Genomic DNA, 19,770 nt, shown 5'->3' with positions numbered 1-19,770 from the left:
ACAGCTTAAAAACACTTTCTTAATTGGGGTTCCCTCCTCTCAGATGACTTTAGTTTGTGTCAGATTTGCAAAAAAAACTTCCAGTGCAGGGTACTTGACCTGAAAGGAGAAGTGAACACAGGCTTCATTCCTAACCCAGAAGCAATATCCAGTTGATATCCAGCTGCTAATGAAAGTTTAGTTTCCTCCAAGGGACTCTGACTGTCTCAACTATGCTGAAGGGTAGAATGCATGTGTAACAGTAACAGAAAATGAACTCAGTGGAATCTTTGGATGTTTCTTGTCTCACAATATCATGTCAGGGTGTTTTCCTTTTTTGTTTCTTTATTTACCTGTTGTTTTAATCGTTTTTGTTTTGTTTCATTTAGTTTTGTTTTCTCTTCTTATTTTTTTCTTCTCTCATTTTACCCTATCAGTTTCTTTGAGTATGTACAATGGCTACCACTTTACAGTTTTTATGGGACTAAGAATGTGCACCCAAGTGGGTCTCTGATTTATCTAGCTTTCCTTGGGATTCTTTCCTTCTTTTTGTTTGTTTTGTTCAATCTAATGTGTTTTTTTCTTTTATCTTAGTATATTTTATTTCATTCTTAACCCATAGAAGTCTGTTTATTTTCTAGTGATAGACAGAAAAGGTTTGGATTCTGGTGTGTGTGTGTGTGTGTGTGTGTGTGTGTGTGTGTGTGTGTGTGTGTTTTGTGTATATGTGTGTGTAAAAGAGTCTTTGGAGGCCCAAAGAGGACTTTGATCCCTTGCAGCTACTGTGACAGGTGGGTGTGAACTACATTTTATGATGTCTGTGTATTGAACTCTGCCACTTTACAAGAGCAGTACATAATTTTGTCTGCTGAGACATCTCTCCAGCTTCTGCAATATTCTGCAAAATCTCTTTATTGAAACATCCCTCTCACACCTAAGTTCTACTTCTCTAACTCCCAGGATGCATCAGGATTCTCTAGTCTCCCCCTACTAGGGGTAGCATTGTTTTGCCTTCATCTGCAAACAGGAGGTCACAAAATTCCTTCAATTTCCCCAATAATCAATTGCTGTCAAAGTCTTACATTCACTAAGACATCAAAAAGAAACCTCTGAGTTAATTTCAAATCTTATTACATATTAGCGACAAAGAGAACACTTCCAATCTTCACTAATGTCCAAAAGCCAAGTCCTGTAAAAATAGGTGGCTGAGTAGAAGCATATGGGAGACAATATAGATAAAAGTAGTATACATTACACTGATAAAAAACCACCATTAGAAGAAACAGTGAGAGTCACTAGCTAATAAATAACCTTGCATTGTATCCTAATAGGTGGTTCTGTACCAACATTACATTTGTCAGTTAAAATTTATGAAATGTGAGTTCTGGAAAAGGTTTTCTCTCTTAACTTTTGTAGAGAATTTCTCTCTAGTTTTAGCAAAATGATGTAGCACTTGGGAACAAAGATGCATCCCAGCAAGCCAGCACTGGAGGCTAAGATGGAGAAGACCTCCACAGCCACCATGACCTTGCCCTTGGTGCTATGGTAGACAGGGAGAAAAGTGACCCAGACACTGCAGAACAACAGTATGCTGAATGTCAAGAATTTGGCTTCATTGAATGTGTCAGGGAGATTCCTGGCCAAGAAAGCCACAGTGAAGCTCCCAAGGGCCAGGGAGCCCAGGTATCCTAAGACAGAGTAGAAAGCAGTTACTGAGCCCTTGTTGCACACAATGATGATGTGGCCATGCTCAGAGTGTGCATCATTGTCAACAGAGGGAGGAGATGTTCCCAGCCAGATTGCACAGAGAATAATATGGATGATGATGCAGATGGGAATGATGTAGGTTGGTGCCCCTGATACCAGAAACCACTTCATACTTCTTCCAGGAGTAGTGACTTTGAAAGCCAAAACCACAGTAATTGTCTTGGCCAATACAGTGGAAACAGCCACAGTGAATGAAACTCCATATGTTATTTGCTGCAGGATGCAGGTGACTGAGTTGGGATGGTCAATGAAGAGCAAGGAACAGAGGAAACAGAAGATGAGAGAGATGAGCAGGATGTAGCTGAGAGTGAGGTTATTGGCCTTCACAATGGGAGTGTCTTGGTGCTTCACAAAGATCCCAAGAACCAGACCGGTGAGTGCAGACAAACACAAGGCCATACAGGACAGAGTCATCCCCAAGGGGTCATCAAAGGCCAGAAAGGTCACATCTTTGTGCAGGCAGTGGTTCTGCTCTGCATTGGCATACTGGTCATCTGGACACTTCAAACACTGATCCATATCTGATACAGAAAGCAAAAGTATTGTTAGTGCAACTTCAGTATTTCTTATGGACAGGCCACTCCAGTGTATTTTAGAAACTTTACAACATCCACATACTTTATTGATAAAGATTTAATTGAGAATTTTCTGAAGAGCAATGCTTCCATTTCATAATGCCTATCTTCTTCAAGGACAAACACAGATCCTGTTGATACACTATAACATGAATCTTTCTGTCTGAATTAGAAGTGATGCCCTCATGAGAGATGGAGACTTGGTCTTATCCAGGCTCAAACTTCTTATAGCTTTTTTTTATTCTCATATGATCATCACCAAACACATGAGTAGCTGAGCAACAACAAATTGAATCAATAGTGTCCGTGCATGCAAGTGCATATGTATGTGAAAGCAGTAAATGAAAATGAGTGTTTGAAAATAGTAAATGAAAAAGAGCTCATGAGTTTGAGAGTTTTTGTTGCATGTGATGTATGGGAAATAGAATTGGGAGAGAGGTTTTATAATCATATATGAAATTCTCAAGAAAAATTAATTAAATATGATGCCCTTACTTGTGTCCTCATCAGGGAACAGGGACACTAAACAGTTTATAAAATGAAATAATCCTAGTATTAATGTAGAAAACTCGATACATATGTAACACCTAGAAGTCTTGTATCTTATATCACCACCTTTGTGAGAACACAGCACCTACTTCCTTCCCTAATTTCTTTCTACATGAGACCTCTTTGGGGACTTTCCACTTGGGTGTTCTTGGGGAGTGAGGGATAAGTGGTTTAGATAGAAATATAGAGGGAAGAGAGAGAGAGGGACAGAAACACAGGATAGCCTCAGAGGAGCCAAGATCCTGATCCACGAGCCCAGAACTTTATTCCAAAGGGCTTTTTATATCAGTGACAAGGGGGGATGCAAAAGACCTCCCCCTTACTAGATACAACTAAATGTAGACCCTACCAAACAGCTAGTACCCAGGCCTGAGGTCCAATCATCCTCTTATGCAGCCCTGCTGGTGAACTAAGCTCAGATATCACTAGGAAACCTCTGTGGACTCCAGCAGACCTGGTTTCTACTAATGTACTCAATGGTGAAGTAGTTATTGGTAAAACATCATTAACAAGACAACATGAGAACTCCCAAGTGAGAGTGATAACACAGAATATTTGAATTGAACAATAATACTCCATTCATAAGTTGTAATTTCCACCACAGCAAGTAAGGGAAATACGATTGTAAATGTGGTAAACTGTGGATAATAATGTAGAGCAATGATGTGCTTCCAGGATTTTAAGTCATTCCATGAATAAAACCAACCTAGCATTTGTGGCCAGCTATGATTCCTTTTTTTGTTTGTTGTTCTTTAAGGGACTGGAAAGATGGCTATTGTTAAGAACATGGTCTGCTCTTACAGGGGGCCTAAGTCCAGTTCCCAGAACATATGAAGTGCCATATTACTACATGTAACTCTGGTACAAAGGGCATCAGATGCCTCCGGTGGCCTTCACATGGACCTGGCCCTATATGGACTTACTACCCTCTACATATGCCTAATTCAAATATATATAAACATCAAGTTTTTGTTAATTTTTTGTTGGTATTCATTAATATAAATGCCCTTTATAGTTATTATCTTAAATTAATTTTATTACAATCTGTTCATTTTTTACACATGTGTGTGAGTATTTTGTGTGTGTGTGTTTGTGTGTGTAAAGTGAAAGTTGTCAAGAAGGCATCTTTTAGGAGTTGGTTCCATCTCATTTCAAAGGGCTTCCTGCAATGAGTTCAGGTCATCAAACTTGTGACAAGAGATTTACCTGCTAACTCTTCTCATTGACCCTAAATATCTTTTTTTAAGATTTTTGTTATTTATTATGCATACAGTTCTCAGCCTGCATGTATGCCTGCACACAAGAAGAGGGCAGTGAATCTCACTATGGATAGTTGTGAGCCACCATGTGGTGTATGGAAATTGAACATAGGACCTCTGGAAGAGCATCACATGCTCTTAACTGCTGAGACATCTCTCCAACTCCTCAATTGTCTTTTTTATTTTTTTTTTATTATTTAATCTGTTTTGCCTAATGGCTCAGATTTCTTGCTAATTGCTCTTATATTTTTTATTTTACAATTTAATTTAATTTTACATGTCAGCCATGGATTCTCCCGCCCCCCCTACATTCTCCCCAGCCCATCCCCCATTCCCAACTCCTCCAGGGCAAAGACTCCCAGGCGGTGTGACACCTTGCACAGCCTTGAAGCAGTGGGAAGGGGCTTGGACCTGCCTAGGCTCAGTGTGCTGGGCTCCCTGACTCCCCATTGGGAGAACTCAATTTGGGGGATGTGGGGATGCAGGGTGCCTTGGGAAGGGGGGCTGGGGGTGGGATGAGGGAGGAGGAGGGTCTGTGGATAGTATGTGGAGTGAGTAGAAATTTTCCTAATAAAGAAAAAAGAAAAAAAAGAGTGCTTACAGCTCTTGCAGAGAACAAGAGTTTGGACTCAGCATCCATGAGGAAGCTTATACCTGTCTGTAACTCAAGGTCCAGGGGCTTGTATGCACTGTTTGGGCCTCCACAATCTCCTGCACATAAACTCACACAGGAATACATACATACATTCAAGGAGGATAAATGAATAACCAAAGATTTATAAAGACTCATGACTACAATCTAGTCTACATGTAGCTTTACAGGGATATAATCATCGGACAGATATAGTGTAGAATTCCCTCACAGGGCTGTTTGATTTTTCAAAACACTTTCTTTTACAAAATACTACCAGCAATAATTTTCCAGTGAGTCAAGGGTATATGTGAAGGCACAGGTTGTTATTTATAAGGACATTATTTTTGATTACATACATGTAAAACAAAATTAGGAAAGGAATAGATTTTACTTGTGCTGTAAAAGGACACAGAACTTAGTAGGTCCACAGACCCTCTTTAGCAAAACTGAATTCATGATAGAAGTGCCACTCAGAATATAAAACTCATCACCTAGCAGTACCACCTGCCAAATTGAAGCAAATGTCTAATCCATCATAGTCATTATAATTCTGGGAAAGTCTCAAAATGTATCAACTTTGCTTTTTATCTTCTGTGGATCTGCTTTTGGCTCACTTTTCTTGGTAACTGAAGTATGTCAACCCAGAACATGGTTCTTTTGCTTAAAATCTCACCCTGAGAAACGCTCAGTGCTACACTGGGGTCCTGCACATCAACTGTAGTTGACATCCAGCTAATGATGACTTTATTTGGCTTAAACCTATGTCTGAGCAGTCTTCTCTGGTGAATACCACACAGCAGTGCAGCACCCTTCCAGGCCCCTTTGAAAGTGCAAGGTGGATAGCAGAAGAAAGTCAATCTGAAGGATTTCTCCCTGCAGTCAACACTTACCTGTCTCATTGGAAATCTCATTTGCTGGGCAGGGGGTGCAATCAAAACAGCAGGCTGCCATTCCTTCTTGTTGGAATTTTCTGAATCCAGGGGGACAATCAACACTGCACACAGCAGAGCGCATCTGAGGAAAAGCAGACAGATGCTGGGCCAGGAGTTTGACTACTCCTTCAATATTTATAGCATCTCATCATGTTGAGAAGTTAACAAGTTTTCTTTCTATACATGACCTGAGTGAACACATTTCTTTCAGTACTTTGTACAAGACAAGACATGAATATATGAGAACAAATTGATGAAGTGTAGAGGTGCTTCTGAACTACTAAAAGTTCATGAAGATCTAGGAGCATATGTTGTGTCACCATTGGAATGCCTGAACTGAACTCCCTACCCACCCATTGTGTAGCTTCGTTTTTGTCAACTTGACACAAAGCAGAGCTACAAGAAAAAAGAAAAACTTAATTGAGAAAATGTCTCTGTCTAATTGGTCTCTGGTCATATTGGTGACCTAGTTTTTAGTTGCTCATTAATTCTGGGAAGCACCACCACACTTGGTTCAATTTCTGAATTTAGTGGAAATGCTTTGAGGTTCTCTCCATGTAGTACAATGTTTTCTATGTTGTTTTACAGAAACTTATTTTGTGAAAAAATGTCTTTTCTATTTTTCAAATGTGTTTTTTTGCTTTCCCTGAAGGGATTCTGGACATTGCTCAAGACCTTTTTAGTATCTTTTTCATGAGGATATAATTTCTATCTTAGTGTATATTTATGTGACATATTATACTTGATTGATTTGCACATGTTGAAACAGCCTTACATCCCTGTAATAAAGTCATCTTGTGTATAGGGGTTGATCTTTCTGATCTGCTGTTCAGACCTGTTTGCCAATATTTACTTGAGAATTTCTCTATCCATTTTCATTGATTGAACTACAATTTTCTTCTTTCTGATTCACTTTACCTGGAATGGTCTTTTTTTCTTTACTGCTGAGACTCTGTTCTTCCTTATGAGCACAGTGTTTTCCTTCTGAGAAACAGAGTATTGTGTTTTTTTTTAATTTCCTTGTCTGTGTCCTTTGATTAGAGAGTTGGATTATTCATTCAGTTACTAATGAAAGTTATTTGGTGATTATTGTCAATCTGTGTGTTTGTAAGTTTTTATGTATTTCAAACCTTTGATTTTCTGTCTAGTGATCTAGTGTAGTCTACATATACCTGTGACATCTACTGTTTAACTGAATATTCAGTGTGAAGGAGTATGAAGTGTAAAGATACTCTGGAAGTGTCTTCCTTAGTGATGCTCCAGTAACTATATATTCCTGCAATTTATGTTCATCATTACAAGTTTTTCTTTCTCCCTGAAATTATGAAGGACAGCTTTGCTGGGTATCATAATTGAAGTTGGAAATTTTGTCTCTGTTTGAAACACATAACTGATCCTTCCTCCTTTTAAAGTGTCTATGAATATAGCTACTGTCATTATGATGGGGACTTTCAATGAAATTGACCTTCTCTCTTGTAACCGGAAATTCCTCTTTGTTCTGCATAACTGAGATTTTAAGTAATCTTCAAAAGGGGCAGGTCCTTTACTAAACCTGTCTGTTAGGCACTGTGCCTGCCTCCTATATCTGGATGGCCATATTTCCTCAGCATTTGGTAAAATTTTGGCTGTTGTTTTATTAGAAATACCTTTGGTCTTTTCACATGTTGTCCTGCTCTTGTGCCTGTACTTTCTTAATTTGGTCTTTTACTGATGTCCCCTAAGTCTCTTGTGTTTTCTTCATCCTTCCTTATTGTTTTATCTTTGTCATAGTTTGAATTATAAATCATCTATCTTGTTTCAAGTCCTGAAAGCCTGACTTCTACTTGAGACATGTTCAGAGAAAGATGTTTTATACAATTTGTTGTTGGAATTGTTGTGTCATTCATTTTCAGAATGTTAGTCTGAATTCCTCACTGTTATTGTAACTTTACTGAATTTTTGTCACATCTTCTCTCAATTTCCTATTGTTTCCAAGTGTTTGTGAACTACTTGAATTGTCCTTAGAGGTAATTTATATGCTCTTTGATTTCCTGGAACATTCTTTTCTTTTTTCATTTTTATTAAGAAATTTTCTATTCACTTTACATACCAACCACAGAACCTACCTCTTCCCTCTTCCCATCCCCTAGCCTTCACTCCCAAGCCACCCTCCATCCCCACATTTTCCAAATCAAGGTCTCCCATGGGTAGTCAGCAGAGCCTGGCAAACTCAATGAGGCAAGTTCCAGCCCCTCCCCACTGCACCAAGGCTGTGCAAAGTGTCACACCCTAAGAACTGGGCTCCAAAAAGCCTGCCCATGAACCAGGGACAGATCCCAATCCCCCTGCCTGGATGTCCCCAAAACAGTTCAAGCTAAACTACTATCTCCCATATCCAGATGGCCTAGTCTAGTCCTATGGGAGCTCCATAGCAATTAGTCCACAGCATGAGTTTCTACTTGTGTGGCTGGTCATCTCTGCATGTTTTCCCATCATGATCTTGATGTCCTCTGCCCACAGAATCCCTCCTCTCTCTAATTGATTGGATTCTCAGAGCTCTGCCTGGCGCCAGGCCGTGGATCTCTGCTTTTGCTTCCATTAGTCGGATAAAGGCTCTATGATGACAAGTAGATTATTCCCTAGACCAGTCACCAGAGTAGACCAGTCCAGACACCCTCTTGACCATTGCCAGTAGTCCAAGAAGAGGTCATCCTTGTGAATTCCTGACAGCTCCTCCAGCACCCTGCCTCTTCTTATTCTCATGATGTCTTCATTTATCATGGTATCTCTTTCCTTGCTCTCCCACTCTGTCCCTGTTCTGGAACATTCTTACAATTATTGTTTGAAGTCTTTGTTTGGTGTGTCATTGAGTTCACTGTCACTTAAGGCTATGAGTGTATCATTTGCAATCCTGCTGCCTCACTGTTTGCAAGTTTCATTTCTGCATTACAATTTGCATATCTAGAGTATGACACATATTGGATTTGTTTTTTAGTCCTCTCTATTCCTTTTGGTTGATGTTTTTGTAATATTCCTTCAAGTTAGGCCTGGTAGAAGCAGACTTGTGATTTCATTGCTCTCCTCTGATCTGGTGGTACAGGCTATTAGCTAAAACTTCTCCCCATTTGGCTGTTCTCTGAGCATAATTTTCTCATCACTGTGAAAATAGAATATTAACTCTTGATTTAACTCTATCTGATCAACTTGAGATATCACTTCAGATTAAGTTTGCACACTTTCTGGAAGTAAACCCCTTTCAAACTCAACACACAACATTGTAGTAGGCAATGTAGTTCAGATACTATAAAACCAGACACATCGGAATCAATACCTATGATATATCTGGGGACACAGAATGGGATATTTTATTTACAAATTTTCTCAAAACCAAATTATGATAACTATGAGTGCCTGTCCAATCAAATAAGGAAATAATACAAATCTTTTTGTTTGTTTTTCATTTGTTTGTTTGTTTATTTGTTTAAATGAGTTATGCAAGAATTAAGGCACAAAGAAATGCTCTTTAATGAAGGATTACTTTAGAAATTATGATTCAGGGCTGGAGAGGTAGTTCAGCAACCTATCATACTTGCTGTTCAATCCCCCAACTCCTATATTTAGGCTCAAAATTGTCTTCAGTTCGTGGGTATCATAATCCCTCTCCGGGCATACTTACATACCTAATACTCATACGGAACAGATATATACAGGCAAAACATCCATATACATAAAAAGTCTAAAAAAACAAATTATAATTAATAAAATATCTAAGGTGGCCCATGAAAATGTGAATGTATTGTTACACAAGTAGGAAGTTTAGGACCTCCTAATCAATGTACTTGAATAAAATTACAGATTATAAATTAATGACTTGCATATCTGTTCCTAGTTCCAAATTTTTCCTTACAAATACCTTCAGTCTTTTCAGAGTGTGGATTAGAGATTCAACTGAAGAGAAGAAAAACAATGGGCAGCAATTAGAATAGTACCAAGAGAATATTGATAACTTTACTGGGAATAATATCAAATGTTGGTCATATCTAGTTTTGTATTTGCTTATAAATCAGAGTGTTTCTGATATGATAAAAATATATCATATGTGTGTCTTAGATTTTCAAAAACTTACCAAAAAACATACTTTAACAATCTGAAGGGAAGAAATATCATCTAGAAGTTTAAAATTATGTCTTTACATGATCATCCATCTAATTTCACTAAGTCACAGGAAAACTCAAATGGCCTCACTTGAGAGTGGTTACAACTGTGAGGTGTGCATCAGTACATTTTAGTCAGACCCACCTGTCTAGTTCTTTTCTTTTTTCATTTTTATTAAGAAATTTTCTATTTGATTTAACTCTATCTGAGCAACTCTATCATATCTTCATATAAATGGAGCTGTTGACCATGTGGAAAATATGGCTTAAACTCTCCTATTTTCACCTTAAGTCCAACACCATGAGGAAAATTATAAATGTAGTAAATGCCATAGTCAGCTTGCAGTTTTTCTTTCTGATTCATATTTATTACATCTCCAGCAGGATTAACAAAGTGCATATTCTGCAGAAATAGGCAAAGCTGAAAGATAAACAACATTCTTTATTCTATATTCCTTTATATTAAGTCTAAAAATGATTTTATTTCATCCTAAGGCAAATTTATTGAAGGTGCCCAAGAGAAACTCAATGAAAGCATGTGAATAAATAAAGTTATTGTGTTCCTAGAATTTTAGTTCTCTCAGGGGAAACCATCAAACACAAACACAGACATACACATAAACATCAAATATAAATATGCACCATACACACACACACACACACACACACACACACACACACACAAACACTTCCACAAAGACACCCATGCAGAGGCACACACATAATACAGCCACACTCATTCACACACATACACACTAACACACACATACAGACAGACCTAAAGAATCAAACCCAGACACAGAAACACAGGCACATAAAGATACAAAACACACAGAAAGACACACACTAATACAAACATTCACAAAGAGACATATGTACACACAACAAATATATGCTGATATACACAGTCACGCACAAACACAGGAGAGAGATACATATGCAAAGAAGCACATCTATACACAACCATACAAAGGCACAGAAATGCATTTAGACACTAAAAAGATACAATACACATACACAGAAAAAATCATAAAGATATACAGACAATCAGATACAAATATACTCATACACAGGTACAAAAGTAGGTATTGAACTGAATCTCAGCACTATTTTCTTTGATACTGCTCTCAGAAAAATCAAGAGGGATAAGGTCTCCAGAGCCTACAGTGGGGTCAGAATCAGTTGAGTACACTTATACAAACCATCCCTTATAGTGACTATCACATATATGATAAATATTGGTTTCAGCCTGTGAGAGACTCTTTAAAGATTATAACATTGATGACACCAAGTACCATCCATTGGAAGATACAGTACCTGTGAGCAGTCAGAATCCAGTGCTGTGAGAGTATCGATTGGCTGGTTTTCTGCTTGTTGAAGAAGCATTTCATGGAGAGAATGGGCCATAGCATACACAGCATTGTATACATCATAACCATCATCACTAAAGGCCATGTCAAAAATCTGTAGCATTAACCATTCCAGTGAGACATTAGATGAGCAGTTCTCCAGCGTCTTACAGTTAGATGTGGAGGCTTCACAGCTAAAGTACATCCACTCCAGTCCTGCCAGTGTTATGTCTGTGTATTTGGAAGGGTTCAATGTCTGAACAAAATTTTTAAGACCAAAAATCTCAGCATGATGGTGTGCAAAAGCAAGAGTCCCATGGAATGAATCAACTGTGAAGTCTCTCTTACTTGTAGTGACATCCCACTGTGAGGTGGTGACCCATATTCTCTGTATACCCTGTGATACCCACATTCTAAAGCATACAGCTAGAGTACTGTCTGTGTCACCATAAATGGTAACAACATTTGTGGATGATGTCTCAATTTGGTTGTTATACATTTCAGCTCTTGACATGTATAATTCCATGTTGACTGGGATCACAATCACAAAAGCTAAGCAGACTCTTTGGATTTCAGTTTCTCCTCTCAGATCTGAGAGAAATTGGAGACTCTGGTCATCATCTGAGATGGCCAGCCCAACCCAGTTCCAGTTAAAGTGAATCATCAAAGAGACCCTGGCCAGGGCCAGGGCTGTGTCCTTGGCGGCCATCTGATACAGATTGGGAAACTGTTCATGATCACTCAGGATAGAATTGAAAGGTCCATAGGTGAGCTAAAGGACATAAAACATAGCATGAGGTAGAGGATTGTCAGAAATCTCAATGGAAGACCTGAGGTGTGTGAAGCACCAGCTTGAAATGACAGGAAGACAGTTTTCCCTATTATCACAGTTATACTACACTATTGGAAACCTGAAAAAAATCACCTTTCTACAATTTGTTCAAGGAAAATCCCCTTGAATGCTAATTCTTCTTCTCATCTATATATCAACTTGTAGCTGGAGAGTTTCTCTCCAGGTCCCTCCAAGTGGGCTGTTGGACTGCCTGAGCTTTTTGGGACCTGAGAAGCTCTCCAGCTACAAATGGAGCCCAACTGGTTGGCAAGAGTTTCCACGTAAAACCTGACAAAAAAGATTCTAAAATGGAGCTAAAACAGCTTTCTAGTTGTCTCTCTAAAGTTAGTTGCAGTCTGTATGTTTGACTGGCAGTATGGTAGGAATGAGGCATCTCCATTTGGCACATTATGCTGCTTGGTGGATTTAATCTTTGCTGTTCAAAAAAAAGGTTTCTGGACTACATGCCACTTTGATCAAAACAGGAACCAATTGTTTCTAAGAGTTGATGGCTCCCAGAGCTGCTGGTAAACATACCACCACCATGTCGAGAAGCTGAGGTACATGGAGCCACAAACCACCGCCACAGTGGCCATTTCAGTCTTACAAATGCTGCAGTTTAAAACAATAGATTCATAACAAGACAGATTCAGATGTAATAAGACTTTAAATGCTTTACAATGTGTATAAAAATGTGCGTAGTCTTAAGTGATAAAAAAAAGAATATATACAGTTATATAAAGAAATAGTTTTTAAAAATAAAGTCTTTAAAGAGACAGTAAAGGTAGTATTAAAAATAAGCCATATAAAGATGGATATTACACAGAGAATCTGGAGTATGTTGTCTTTGGGATTTCTAACTGCAAAAAAATATTTGATCACAAAAGCTCTTGAGTTAAACCAATATGTATATTTTAAAGATACTGTGACTTCAAAATTTGGATAAGGATATGTTGCTTTGTAAAGGAGGCTCTGCTTTTGTTTCCACAGAAAGCAAGAGGATATGGATTTGTTCCAGATTAAGATACATCAGGTTTGACCAGCCAAGACCCCCTGAAAAGTTTCCGATGACACCATGGCCCAGATGATTCAACATCCAGAATGGTTTCAAGGCAACTGGCTCAGACGATACACCCTCTCAGACTACTCCATAATCCTAAAATTTTCTTTGTGTCCCCATAAGATACAGCGCCCCCCTCCAGCAGGAAGTAGTAAGAGAAGCTATGCCAAAACTCCCAAATATACCAAGCTGGCTTTGGAGATGGAATTGGCTCACTCCTTCTCTAAACCCAAACATATTGCTTAAAAAAAAGGTTAAGAAATTCTTTTGTCCCATATCAGAAGAGCCCTCTGGTGTGGGACAGAGAAAAACAATATTTTTATTTAAATCAGGTTGATTATAAATGTGATTTTAAAGAAGAAAAGGGGATATGATATAGATATGATAGGATGAAAGGGTACATTATTGAATCTACTTTTAAAGATCAACTTGTTTAAAATATTTCACATTGCTATGGATTTTAGTTTATTGATACAAGTTTAAACTTAATTTTGTTATACTGTACATATATTTCTATTCTTGTTTGAGGTATTAGGTTTATGTAACTCATATAAATTTTAATGGATAATTAAGAAATTCAGATTAATAATTAGTTTTCTATGATAGTCAAACTTATAGTCACATTGTTTTCTAGGTATACATAGATATAATTCAATTAGGTAGGTAATCTTCAAACACTTCAAAGACGTATAGAATATGGCATTGAAAATGTTTTAAAAATTTAGACTTTCTGGACAATGAGACATGTCTGCTCCTGGCAGCACCAATTTACTTCAGAGAGGAGGATGGGCATCGAAGACACTCCATATGAAGTTTATCTTCACCTTGGCAAAAATAGCCATTTGGGCAAGAAACTGTTCTTGCCTGGACTGCTTGATCAACTGGACATGCAGAACCCATAGGAACATGACCACTGAACTTTGCTTGGCGAAATGGTCCTTCAGGTTCCTGCTTCACAGAGGAAACTGCCACACATTCTATAGGACACTGAGAAAAGTGACTGAGAGACTCTAGGCCTGTGGGCTGAAGACAGATGCCTCAAATTTACAAAGGAACATTAGGTGACTGTCCAGGCTGCCAGCTGTCTCTGTCTACCCTGCAAGACTCCAGAAAGTTGCTTGCATCCTTCTCCTGTTTCTCAGGTAATAGTCTATCCTTCTGGGGTCTTTGATGTAGTTGAAGACTAGATAGTTATAATTTCCTCAGTTATGATGAAAGATAAGTTAGATATAAAACCTTAGACTCACAAATATAAGATAGATAGGATATCTTCTTTAATATTGTAACTGTAATTTTTGTTTGATAATTGTTTTGTTATATGTAATTTTACTATGTTAAAGTTAAAACCTTCCTTTTTGAAAAAAAAAAAGAAAAAGGGGAAGGGCTGTGGATGATTGATTGATAAATAAAACACTGATTTGCTGTGGGATGTTCCGTATGGCAAATGTGTTGCTAATTAGTCAATAAATAAAACACTGATTGGCCATTGGCTAGGCAGGAAGTGTAGGCGGGACAAGGAGGAGAATAAAGCTGGGAACTGGAAGGCTGAGTCAGAGAGACACTGCCAGCTGCCACGATGACAAACAGCATGGGAAGATACCGGTAAGCCATGCACAAGCCATGTGGCAAGGTATAGATGAATGGAAATGGATTAATTTAAGCTGTAAGAACAGTTAGCAAGAAGCCTGCCATGGCCATACAGTTTGTAACCAATATAATTCTCTGTGTTTACTTGGTCGGGTCTGAGTGGCTGTGGGACTGGCAGGTGAGAGAGATTTTTCCTGACTGTGGGCCAGGCAGAAAAACTCTAGCTACACTGATTGGCCAGTAGCCAGGCAGGAAGTATAGGTGGGACTAGCAGAGAAGAGAACTGAGAGAACAGGAAGGCAGAGAGGAGGAGACTCCAGCCTGCCATCCAGGGAGGATCATGTAAAGGCAACAGGTAAAGCCATGGAACACATGGTGATATATAGATTAACATAAATGGGCTGAATATAAGAGGAAGAGCTAGACAGTGGTAGGATTGAGCTAATGGCCGAGAAGTTTAAATGATATAAGCATCTGTATGTTGATTTTATAAGTGGGCTACATGACTTGGCAGCACCTGGAGAGAAAAACTCTAGCTACATCAACTAATGAATTGTGAATGTCCCATTGAGTGCATGATTAATCACACTTGAAACTTATTTACACAAATGTGAAGCCAATCTCCCCCTCATATCCTCCTTGGTATCAGGCTATGCCAATTAAGGAGAAAATTTCCATTCTTTCCCACCCAAACAACCTCACCTGTAGATATCTGTAGAGCTGGAGAATTGGAGTCACCCTCAGAGATGTTGCTAACATTGGTTCTGTAATTGCTACTATACATTTGGTCTGATATTCACAGATGTGGTTAAGGAGAAAAATATGCATTTCTGCAAACCTGTTTATGAAATTTTGAAGTCTTTGTTTATCATCATAATTGTTATGGAAGAAGACAAATATAAGAGATACATGTGGTAGAAGATATAAACTCCTGTTGATTTCTTTCACAGCAAAAGCAAAAGGCAGAACAAACTGGTAGTTTCGAGTTGGTATTCTGAAAATAAAGGCCCAGGGTTCAGTATGGATAATGCTCTATAGATGAATGCTTTGTAGTTAATACAAGGACTATCATGCATTTCATGTCTTTCCAGATATAGCTTGACAAATTCCCCAGTGTTGTAAGGTTGGAAAAACACGAGATGCTTGGGAGCTTGAAAAAAAAAACCTAAAAATTTAATGGGAGTGGTTGTCACAAAAATAAGAAATGTGTTCTTGTCCACTTTGACAGAGAATTTCACCTGGCTGTATGAGCACTGGACGTACATTTTATAAAAGATATATGTGTGTGTATCTGCAGGGGACTTGAGAATGCAGTTCTCATGGGGACCAGAAGAGGAAGCAGGATCCTTCAGGGCTGGAATTTTAAGTGGTTTTTAAGGTGCCTGCCAACATGGGTGGTTGAAACTGAACTCAGGTTCTTTAATAGCACAGCAAGTGTTCTTAACTGTTGAACTGTGTCTACAGCCACAGTGTATTAATTCTTTCTATATTCTAGATATTCTTCAGTCTCATATAGACAGTAGATATTTTTCCATCTGTTTGTAGGCAGCCTCTTACCCAGCTCATAATTTTTTTAATGCAGACAAAATTAATTTTATGCAATCATAGTTGTTAGTTTGTGGTCTTATTTCCTGTATTATTTGATATCTTTAAGTGTTTTCTCCTTGTTGTCTTTTTCAGTTTCATGTTTTCTGGACTTACACTAAAGTCTTTGATCCATTTGGACTTGATTTTGAAGCAAGACAATGGTTGGAAGATACTTCTTTTCAACCTCTGGATGGCAGGTTTTCCACTAGCATTTCTTGAGCAGATTGCCTCTTCTCCATTTTAAATGTGGGGGGATCGCCTACTATTAAACTGTATTTTTTCCTAGAGTGTACTTTGGTAATGATTTTCTCCTCTCCTAATTTCTTCTGGGTCCTCCCCAATGATGACCCTTTCCTCCTGCTGGATCCAACCTTGGTGAAGGAGGGGTGCCAGGTCTCACTGCAGCTTGATAAACCATGGCTCAAGATATTCATGGGATACCTGCCTGTACCTCAACATAAACAGTAGAAGGAGTGGATGGTGAGGCCTGGGAGAATAAAGGAGGGGGAAATGGGAAGAGGAAATGGAAGGGAAGCTTTGGGTGGAATGCGAAATCAAGAAAATAAATAAATAAAATATAATAAATATAAAAAAGAAACAGACAAAAAAAGCCCAAGGGAGGCAAAATAAGACAAAAAGTCTACAAAAATGCCATTCTGTCCATTTTGTGTTATCAAACTACTCTTGTGCACAGGACTGGTCCTAAAGTGTGTCTAATAATATTCTCAGTGAGACTCCACTGGAGAAAAGAGATTTTACCTTTCAAAGCAGGTAGGAGAATAAAGATGGAAGAAACAAAGAACACAATAAAGAGCAGATAGAATGATGAGCATCTGCCCGTGTGTGTAAAGTTATTGTAGATATCTTTCACATTTCCCTAGCTCCTGAGAAGCAGTTTCTCAGATGACCCTGGATGGGGGCTGGGATTGGTACCTCGATTCCTACAGCACGGCTCATTATGGTCCAAACCATCCCTGGGCAGATAGACCAAGACTGTACAAGACAGCAAGTTGAGCGAGCCATGGAGAGCAAGCCAGTAGACAATGTTCCTCCATGGTTCCTGCCTCTGTTCCTGCTTAAGTTTCTGACCTGTCTTTCTTCAGTGATGGACTGTAATCAGGACAGGAAAGCAAGATAAAACATCTCCTCTACTACTTTCTTTTGGTCAGTGATTTATAACAGCAACAAAGCAAACACTTTAATAATATTTATGACAAGGAACCAACAATGTAATAAACAAAAAGAAACTATAGCTATTTCTGCTAAAAGCAGGAACAAGATAAGGGCATCCATATCTTCCGTTCTGAGAATGAGGATGGGAGAGAATTATAAAAGATGTTGTAGTTAGGGTTCTTTATTGCTGTGAAGAGATGCCAGGACCATGGCAACTCATAAATAAAAAACATTTAGTTGAAGTGGCTTGCTTATACTTTCAGTGGTTCACTCCATTATCATCAGAATGGGGAGCATGACAAAACACAGGCAGATGTGGTGCTAGAGCTGAGAGTCCTACATCTTGACTCAGAGGCAACAGGAACTGAATGTCACACTGAGGGAAGCTTGAGAAAAGAGCCATCAGAGACTACCCCCACAATGGCATACTTTTTTCAATAAGGCTACACTTCCTGATAGTGCCACTCACTTTGGGGGCCATTTTCTTTCAAATTATCACAGAAGGCAACTCTGGTTGGCCAGGAACATACTATGCAAAACATGCTATCCTCAAAACCACACAGTTCTGTCTGCCTCTGCCTCTGCCTCCTGAGTGCTAGGATTAAAGTAGTTCACCACTATATCCATGTTATTTCTCCAGCATTTTATGCTATGTGGTGATTGAAGTCTTAGCCAAAGCAAAAGGACAAGAGATGACATACAAGGGATGTAAATAGGAAAGCAAGAAGCCAAAGTTTCCTCCCTTGAAGAAGATATGCTTCCGTTGTGGAATATTATTTTTGGATGTGCTACATTTATTTATGCTAGGGAACATTTGTTTTAATAATGCAAAGTTGTGTTGCATGATTTTATGTTGCATTTGTTTAACCCTGTGAAGCTGTGTTGCTATGCCTGTCTAAAACACTTGGTTGGTCTAATAAAGTACTGAATGGCCAGTAACTAGGCAGGAAAAAGTATAGACAGGGCTGGCTGGCAGAGAGGATAAAAAGTAGAAGAAATCTAGGAAGAAAAGAACAAGAAGCAAAAAAAAAAGGAGGAGAGGAGGACTCAAGGGGCCAGCCACCCAGCTTCGCCTCAAGTCATGGAGTAAGAAGTAAAGAAAGAAATACAGAAACAGAGAAAGACAAAAGCCCAGAGGCAAAAGGTATATGGGATATTTAAAGTTACTGAAAGCTGACTAGAAAGAGGCCAAGCTAAGGCTGGCTATTCATAAGTAAGAATAAGACTCTTTGGAAGTCTTATTTGGAAGCAAGTTGGCATGTCATGCAAATAGTAAAAGGAAATCACTAAGACACTCCTGTATTTGAGAACCTAAACACTCCAGAGAAAATGGTTTCATCAAAATGGCAGAAAGCAAAATTAACACAGAACTAATTTGCTTCCCTATGTACAAAGAACACATTTGCTGAGAAAGAAATAAGAAACCCTCATTAGGGGCTGGAGCGAGGGATCAACAGTCAAGAGAACTGGCTTCTCTTACAGAGGACCTGGGTTCAATTCCCAGCACTCACATGGGAGCTCACAACTCTCTGTACTTCCTGTTCCAGGGGATCTGACACCCTTACACAGACATATACATAGGCAAAATACATGTACATAAAATACATGTACATAAAATACAATGTACATAAAATAATAAAAATTAAATTATTTAAAAAAGGAAACCTTATTCACAATTGCCTCAGAAATATGGTGGAATAAACTTAATAAAAATCTGAAGAACATCAATGATGAAAAGTTTAAAATAATGAGGAAATTAAGTATGTCATTAGAAGATGGGGAAACCTTCCATACATATAAATTGAAATAGTCAATACTGTGAAAATGACTACATTAAAAAATTAATCTAGAGACTTAGAGTTGACACCTAGAGACATTTACTGCCATTCTTTGTATAAAGAGAAAGAGAGAGGTGAAATTTGTATGATAAAAAATATCATTGATGGGCATAGCAGCCCTGACCAAAAAGAATAATGTTAGTTACATACATCACACAATACTGGCACAAACAGGTTTTTACATCAATGGTTTAGACTTACTCAACTAACAAACAAAATTCTGCACACATACAACTTTAAGAAATGATGATTAGGTGATCTTACAAGATGGCCTAAGGTGATGTGATTGAGAAACAACTGCCAGCAATTCTCAGAACAAAATGTGTGTAGTGTCACTATTGGTAAATTTGCAGGCATACTTAGTAAAATTACTGAAAGAGATACAGAGGTAAATATAATGTAACTGTCAGAGAATAAAATATTTAGACATAAAAACATCAGACACATACATATTTAAAGTAGCAGAGATGACCCTCCCAGTTCTCAAATGTTGACAGCTACCACAGGCAGCTCCTG

The 19,770-nt window shown here is 38.4% G+C and overlaps 1 protein-coding gene across 1 annotated transcript; it reads right to left on the bottom strand.

Moving 5' to 3' along the window:
• Positions 1–1,347: 1,347 nt before the first annotated feature.
• On the bottom strand, positions 1,348–11,886 carry LOC131902639 (vomeronasal type-2 receptor 116-like). Its single transcript, XM_059253643.1, has 5 exons — positions 11,146–11,886; positions 10,044–10,249; positions 5,943–5,964; positions 5,654–5,777; positions 1,348–2,267 (listed from the first exon to the last, which is right to left on the bottom strand). The coding sequence occupies exons 1-5, from the start codon at positions 11,884–11,886 to the stop codon at positions 1,348–1,350; spliced, it is 2,013 nt and encodes a 670-aa protein (XP_059109626.1).
• Positions 11,887–19,770: the final 7,884 nt, after the last annotated feature.

The sequence above is a fragment of the Peromyscus eremicus genome, chromosome 1, assembly GCF_949786415.1.
Source record: "Peromyscus eremicus chromosome 1, PerEre_H2_v1, whole genome shotgun sequence".
Taxonomy (NCBI): Eukaryota; Metazoa; Chordata; class Mammalia; order Rodentia; family Cricetidae; genus Peromyscus; species Peromyscus eremicus.
This window is presented reverse-complemented; position numbering and strand designations above follow the sequence as displayed.